This window comes from Notolepis coatsorum, assembly GCF_963971535.1.
Source record: "Notolepis coatsorum genome assembly, chromosome: 3".
Classification (NCBI taxonomy): Eukaryota; Metazoa; Chordata; class Actinopteri; order Aulopiformes; family Paralepididae; genus Notolepis; species Notolepis coatsorum.
Window position 1 is genome coordinate 88788346 of NC_140167.1, and position 8526 is coordinate 88796871.

The 8526-nt window shown below is 40.6% G+C and overlaps 1 protein-coding gene and 1 long non-coding RNA gene across 2 annotated transcripts; one reads left to right on the plus strand and one right to left on the minus strand.

Moving 5' to 3' along the window:
• The first annotated feature begins 857 nt into the window (after window positions 1–857).
• Window positions 858–2825, plus strand: LOC311225246. The gene is made up of 2 exons (XR_014619493.1): window positions 858–996; window positions 2006–2825. It is a non-coding gene; the product is annotated as an uncharacterized lncRNA (long non-coding RNA).
• Window positions 2826–2975: 150 nt separating this feature from the next.
• On the minus strand, window positions 2976–8001 carry cimap1d (CIMAP1 family member D; the record flags this gene model as incomplete). The annotated part of the gene is made up of 4 exons (XM_084309932.1): window positions 2976–3463; window positions 4141–4254; window positions 5551–5661; window positions 7950–8001. 4 exons carry the CDS (start codon window positions 7999–8001, stop codon window positions 2976–2978), a joined length of 765 nt encoding a protein of 254 aa, XP_084166058.1.
• Between the last annotated feature and the right edge of the window lie 525 nt (window positions 8002–8526).

Genomic DNA, 8526 nt, shown 5'->3' on the forward strand with positions numbered 1-8526 from the left:
TGTGCGCATTCGGCAACAACTCTCGCTCGACATTGCTAGCAGGAAATGTGGTTTAAACCCAAACCACGTCCAGATGATGGACGAAGCCCCTTTCTTTCAAACTAATTCTTCATCATTGTTTGCGTCGGGAACAGGAGCTTCAGCATCACGCTCACTGTCCTCCATTTCACTATGCATCATGTCTTAGTAGCCAATAATGGGCCAACTTCTTCGCATGTCTTTTTCCACACACAAACTAGTTTATTATCTTTTAACGGCAGCGCACAGTTCACTAGCTTTTTTTTTGTTTTATTTTTTTATTCTTTTTTAAACAAACACATAAACAAACATGACACACACGATAAGATATACAAGCATTAGTTGACAGTGCACATCCAATGAAATCACATTTTAGTTAATTGTCTTATACAGGATATACCCTTAATACCTGTTATCTAAAAACCTATTATGCTCTAGCTCGTACCCCCCCCCCCCCCCCCCCTCCCGGACCCCCCATTGGATAATCCATCCATTATCCCTCGCTCACTTCAGTTCACTAGCTTTGTGTGTTACATCTGTAAATGTGAAAGTATTTTTACATTCAAAGAGCCTAAAAGTAGCCTTCTACCGGTACATCCAGTAGAGGCAAATCTCTACCGTGGCACGGATTCCTACCGGTATACTGGTTCAACCGTTATACTACCGCCCATCCTCGGTGTCTATCTTACCTCAGTGAACCAGCTAATAGCTATGAGATCAAGTTAACCATAGTAAGGTTGAGTGTTAAATAATGCTGCTTTAACATTACAAATATCCTGCTATAAAACATAATAATGACAATGCTATGGTAATAATCCTTGAAACTTGTAAATAATCTCTTCCATCATAGGCACGTTGTGCTCCCAAAGCAGCTGTCCAAACTGGTGTCTTCCTCCCACCTGATGACAGAGGAAGAATGGAGGGGTCTGGGTGTTCAGCAGAGCCAGGGCTGGATCCACTACATGATCCATAAGCCAGGTGAGCAACCTTATTAAAACCCAGCAAGAATGTCTGGATGAATAGACAGACACAGAAATTCTGCCTTTCAGAATTTCAGGGCCGGGCGATATGATCAGGGCTCACCCAAAAATATCACAATATCTTTCTTAGTTTTGATGATGGCAGTATACATATATAGCAGACACTTTCTTTTTTTCCAGTACAAAGAATTACTAGGTGATATGACATTTTTACATTATTATCATCTTGTAATACAATTCAAAATGGTCTTCTCTCATCCAATTTCCATCACAATATCTTTATAATACTACTGCAATGTGCAATATAAAAAGGGGTGCACGATTCAGGGAATCTCACGATTTAATTAGATTCATATTCATATCTTGGGGTCATGATTCGATTCAGTTCACAATTTGATTCATAATCAATTCTCAATACATAGATTTATAGATTCTCAATCTATATACTTGATTATAGATTTCTGTTTTGAGTTTCCCATATTATATATATATATACATACATAGTATAATAATAAGAAGTCAAAATTAGACTTGTATTGGTGCGGCTGGGTAGCGTAGAGGTCTAAGCACTCGCCTACCAGCACAGAGACTCTGGGATCACATCCAGCTGTCGGCAGCAGTACCTCCGGCTTGGTCAGTCGTCCCTAGTACCGACACAATTGTCAGATTGTCACATTTGTCATCTGAGGGAAATAGCGTGAACCTCCACACGCATTACGTTCTCCCAGTGAAACTCCTCGCTGTAAGGCGACCACGTGTATCGGAGGAGGCATGTGATAGTCTACACACCCTCCCCAGACCAACAGTGGGGCAATGTGTGCAATGACCAGGAAGGGAATTGGCATAACTACTAAAAATTGGGGGATTCATGGGTTGAGAAGAGAGAAAGGCAAAACATTTGAAAATAGGGTGTATTTTCCAGCCCTACATGCAGCCACTGTGCTATATATGGTCTCCTATCATCCACTCAATGTTGACAGACTCTCCTTGTGTTTTGTACTTTCCAGAACCACACATATTGCTTTTCAGAAGACTTCTCCCCAAGGAATGAGTGAGAACCATCGATCAAATACCGGATACCATGACTATTGATTGATATGATCTTCGGACCATACATACAAGACAACATGTACTTTGTCTCCATATATTTTGGTATATAATATAGAGACCCTTTTATTGGTTGTTTTTAATAGATAAAAAAAAACCTCCTTCCAGCAGTTATTTGGAGGTATGATAGATACCTCCATCAGTTACTTGGAGGTATGATAGATACCTCCATCAGTTATTTGGAGGTATGATAGATACCTCCATCAGTTACTTGGAGGTATGATAGATACCTCCATCAGTTACTTGGAGGTATGATAGATAACCCCATCAGTTACTTGGAGGTATGATAGATAACCCCATCAGTTACTTGGAGGTATGATAGATGCCTCCATCAGTTATTTGCAGGTATGATGGAGGCAAACAGGCAGCCAAGGAGTTGGAACAGAGCGCAGCTCCATAGGCCAAGCAGGATAGCAACCATTGAAGATGGATTATGTCCTGGAAACATCACACTGATTGAATATAATTAGTTTGTCCTTAGTTAATGTTATTAAGGTTACCTGTCCAGATTAGTTTATTTATTTACCAGTCAGATAGGCCTTTGTTTTCCTTCTTGAGAAGCTTGCATGTTGTTCCTAAAAGACTAAAGGCGTTCCTTTTTTATCCTGTCGGTTGCTTTATTGTACATATGTTATTTAATATTACACATTTTGACAATGAGTCAAGTTTCTGTCGATTCTGTTGTTGTACAGTACATGAGTGAATAAATGTGTTTCTTTATTTCTGTATTGATGCTTCTCTAAACACATAATGCTGGGATTTCTCTGTTCTACTTTCACTAGGCCAGCACTTTGACTTGGTAAAAAAAACAAATACACAAGTTGGTCTGTCTTATTAACAAGGTAAAACAACAGAAGAGTGGGGGATCATTCAGTCGGCTACATTAACAACCAGTGGTGTGATGAACTCCGAGTGTCTGATGCCCAGAGAGAAGGCCGGGGGGCGGGGCTTGTTCACAGTCACCTTCTCCGGGTTATGAGTTCCAGGACCGGGCTTCTTAGTGGCGTCCCTGGGCAACTTATGACGACCCAGCATGGAGAACGCGGGCTGTCGGCGCAAATAAACACTGGGGTCTGTGCTGTTGTACCTGCAAGGGCCTGGTGTCTGGGACAGGTCCTCCGATGGACCCCCTGTCTTGTAGAGACCTGACATTGTGTAGCTTGCGCTAGCAGGCTTTGTTGGGACTTGTGGGCCCATGAGTGCAGGCAGAGAGTACTTGTTGGGAGCAGGAACTGAGTCCACGGGGCGGTAGAGTGTGCGAGAGCCCATGGTGTAGGAGGGCGCTCTGCGCCGAGTGTTGCATGGTGGAGCGTTCTCAGGGCTGTACGCACCTGGTCCAGGCGTCTGGAATATAGTCTCTTGAGAATGAAAAATAATTGAATTAGTACCATGTAAGATAAGATATTCCTTTATTCGATCCCCTTGGGGAAATTTAGGCATAGCTAGCAGCAGGGGGGAGGGGAGGTACAGGTAGGGGCAGGGTAATAGAAGACGATACAGGCAATACAATTATAGTACAGTAGAAAAGTTAATAATCTGTGTAAACAATATAATTAACTGAATATGAGCAAGTACAGTAGGCAATGTAATTAAGGTGCAGATGAGGGGTCTGTATGCAGTATTTATATCCATTATATTATACATTACAATACATATGGTTACAATAAACACTATAATCTAAATGTATAGTCTGAGTAAGTATACATAAGGTACGTATGGCGCGATGTAGTCCATGCTATTTTGCGTCGTAGAGCAATATGTCAACGCCACATGGTAAAGTAACTGTGTTAGGGGGGGGGGGGGGTTAGAAATTCAGTTACAGCAGCTGACACTAGACACAAAGTGCTGTCAAAGACAAATGCTGTTATTGTACAAGGGTCCAGAATCACAAACAGGAATTAGTCTATACCATGTAATGTAATTCCTTGAATGAAATATGCTGAAGCTGAACATACAGTAATGACACTCATTACTTTAGTTTTACATTTTAGTTCTGAAGATTATGTTTATTTACCTGTTTTAGATGAGAACTTACTTGGACCTCTCACTCTTCCCAGCATTGAGTATGCAGGGTTGCCATCCCGACCAAAGCGAGTAATTTTTGCATCTATGTAGTACTGAGGCCCAGGACTGGAATCAACACTGTACACTACAGGCCACAACAACCACAAGGTGACATGTTAAATGATCAGTATTGGCACAGATAAGTTAACTCTTAAGTTATTCATTCAATCAATCTTTATTTCAACTCTCGCAAATTCATTGAGGGCATCAATTCAAATTCATGTTGAGCATACTTGCATAATAACTACAATAAATGCAAATATAGTAGAGTTTGTACAATAAATTAAAACAGCTGCAGATTATGGTGGAATGTTTGGTGACCAAGGATTTAAACGGACCAACGGAGACCAAAGTACTGAGTTTTAAGAGTTTGTTGTATGATGTTCCATGTGTCAGGAGCACAGAAGCTTAAAGCAGACTTCCCAAGTTCAGTACAAACTCATGGTGCTTTAAGTGTGAGCCAATTGGATCGTGTACCATAGGGTCCAGATGTCCACTCCAATAGCGAAGTGAGATAATTTGGGCAATCTCCAATTATGGCTTTATATAGAAACGGATGCCAATGCAACTCTCACCAACTCTACGGCCCTAAGGTTTCTCCCCTCCACATTGCCTGTGGTGCTTTTTTCCTATTGCTAGGTTTTTAGTGAGTTTTTCCTTACCTTCGCGTGGGGTACGTCTGGGATGTTGCATTAATTAAATGTTTTTATTTTACATTTTATTTTGCATTTCCTGGTGTTTTTGTTTTGTGATGTTTCTTCTTGACTTGTTTAAATAAGATGTGTCCGGCCCATGGGGACATTAACGTGTGTTGTCGGGCCTTACAAATACATTTTATTTTATTTTATTTTATTTTATTTTATTTTATTTGATCACCTCTCTGCTATGATATTATTGGTATATTGCTATGGAATATACTAGAGTTTCTCTATTAAATAATACTCTATATTCTAGTGTATTCCATTAGAGACCATTACAGACTTGGAGTCCATTACTTGGTCTTTATTAAGTGGTAGTAGTTTTGGAAGTAATACATTTCAATCAGACCAGCAACAACTAGCCCAGTCATGCAGTGATGTCTCTCCCCAGTGGCCATTATCAACTATTGCATCAAATTAAGCTGATATAGACCTTTATACAAGTATTCTGTTGCTATTCCGTTGCTAGGGAACAGCTTTGGCCCCAGTTTATTTCCTGTATTAACAAACATTGCAACAGGGAATACAAAGGGACCTATAAGCTCTATAGCCAACATGTCAATCGGGTACCTTAGTATTTCTAGGTATTGCATCTGTGGTTACATTTGTAACATGTTGAATTCTAGAAGTCATGATGTAAAAAGCTTTTCATAAACAGTTTGAAGGACCAGTGAATAACTCACTGTTGTTGCTCATCCTGCCATGAAAGGAGTAAGCAGGGCTGGCTTGCTTCGTGAAGTCGTGCCCCATGAAGCCGATGGTGGTGGGTAATGCATAGCGGCCAGGCCCCGGCCCTGGAGACAGACGCAATGTCACTCACATACTCAAGGATACCTAATCATCCCTCCCCCCCCCCGTAATTGGCTGACATCAATCCCCATCTCCTGAGCCGTTCAGCCATTGTGTAGTGTGATGTGTGTCTGGTGCCAGTGTATGGCAGCCATTGAGCCTGCATAACCCAAGGTTGGGTGCTACCAAAGGACTTTGGCAATTACCGTCCTATATCTATTTTGCCCTGCTTTTCAAAAGTCTTAGAGAAACTGGTATACTCAAGAATCTCCAACCATCTAACTAAGAACAACATCCTGTATAACCATCAGTATACAGCTCGACAATAACATCTCCTCAGCACTTGATGACAAAAAAATGGCTATTGGTGTCTTTCTAGATCTGAGCAAAGCTTTTGATACTGTCAACCACAACATTCTCATCTCTAAACTCAATAGATATGGTGTTCAGTATATTGCCCTCAAGTGGTTTACAAACTACTTAGACAACAGAGAACAGTTTGTGTCATCCAATGGATGCTCATATGTTAAATCAAGGATCCTCTTCGGGGTTCCACAGGGTTCTATTCTGGGCTCTTTATTATTATTTGTTTTACATTAATGATTTGGCTATGTCTTGTAATACTCTACCACCATTATTATTCGCGGATGACACCAATCTCATAGCTACTCATCATGATTTCAAGTCCCTGATTGTATGCGTGAATGAGGAACTAGAAATAGTCTCTAACTGGTTTCAATATAACAAGCTTACTCTAAATGTAAAAAAAAATTAACTTCATGGTCTTCTGCAACAAAAATAAGTACTACCCTAAAGAAGAATCTAAAATTAAATTCTCCAAGTGCCATTCACAAAATGTTTAGGAGTTACTATAGATGAAGGGTTGAATTGGCATAACCACATTGACAATGTCTGCAAAAAGCCAATGATGATGCTTGGAATTTTGAGAAAGGTCTGCCCCATGATACACCCCTCTGCCCATCTAACGTTGTATTATAGCTTTTTATTTCCTTACCTTAACTACTGTAATATAGTCTGGGCTGCAACATATCCATCATATCTTAACAAATTAGTCATAATCCAGAAGAGGTTCCTCAGGATGATTTCTCACTCTACCAGATATGAACCATCTGCACCTCTGTTCCGCAAATATTCCCTACTAACAATTGACAAACTAAATACCTTTCAAACATGCTCATTCATATACAAGTTCATTAACAATAGGCAAGATCTTCCTGATACCTTCCATAGTTTCTTCATCTTTTCATCAGAAATTCACTCATATCCAACAAACCATAGTAATAAACTCCACTTACCTTTCTGTCGGACATCTAGCCATCAATACAACATTAGCTTTAGAGGTCCAAAACTCTGGAACACTCTAAGTTCATCATTGAGGTCAACAACCTCCTTATCTATATTTAAAAAATCAATTAAAATCTAATTTCATCATAAATCATCAACACATTAAGTTACTCCTGTGCATCAGTGTCACATCTACTGTATGGCTGCTTGTTCTTTTTCTTCATTATATACTGTTCATATGTTATTCTCCTCTCCTTTGCCTTTTTGTTATTGACTCTAGAAAAGCGCTATATAAATGTAACGATCATTCATTCATACACTCACTCACGCACACTCACACACTGCAAACACATACCATCATCATATATCACATTTATAGTCTGAGAATACAGCCTCGTACAAGACTTGTGTGCAATATACTGTATAATGTTGAACAATTATTTATTCAAACCATGGCTCCACAAATAATGGGATGCCTTTGATCATCCTACGATTTGATCAGCATTCTCCTCCTCTGAGTGACACTTAAATAAATAAACAAATAGCAGCCAATGAGCCTGGAGCTGCGGGCCTAAATGGATGATTTGCATGTGATTGGTGCTTATATCAGACATGCTGGGTCAGACAAACAGCTGACATTCCACACCTAGAGAGGACAACGGCGCTCCGGGGAGCATACAACATCCAAACACACGCATCACATCAGCATGCACGTGTTCGGTGGGCATGTGCACACGCACGGCTACTGGGAGCTGGAGAGGGCGAGTCCCGGCAAGTCTGTGTGTGCACTGAATCACACAGCCTTCAAACGTTCCCTCTGAAATTATGAAATATAGTCTGATGGCCAATGACCACGGAGAGACTAGTTAACACATTTATATAGAGCCCCTTGAAACCTATCCTATTATTATTTTCTTATGACCTCCTAGTATAGAGAGCATTTCTAAACAGGTGACCGTTTGTAATAACAAGCCGTTAAGAAACTCACCCCTTTCTCTGCCAGCAATTATAGGACGTTTTTTCGTCTCCACTTCACTCATTGCAAAAGTGGTCCTTCAAAAATACCTGAACGACAGCATTAAGATCAGAATATTTAACACTACACCAAGAAATACAAATATTTACACAAGTGTGCTAATCGTGATCACATGCAAGTACTAAGGAAGAATGATTCTGACAAAACATCACGGCATGGGGGGGGGGGGAGAGAGAGATGAAGAAAAAAAAAGCTAGACTTTTGCATTTGAAAGCCATTATGGATGGCTGCATGCTTGGGAAATGAAAGCGGCTCTAGAGAAGCAGTTGAATGAGCAGGTCTTCCTCACTCCTCAATCCACGTACTGTAGTTGAGATGGTTTCTAGAGTCCTACTGGATGGTCATTCTCCAGACAACACACTCTTCCAAGATCCACCATCTCCCATGCCCTGGCTGACACTGAAACCACCCTTACCTTAAGGACGCTGAATCAACCCTTCTTTTCCTCTGCAAAACCGTCAGACAGTAGACCCGAGACCTGACGCACTATCTCATAGTGAGGGTTGGTCTGTCTATCTGTCCAACTGCT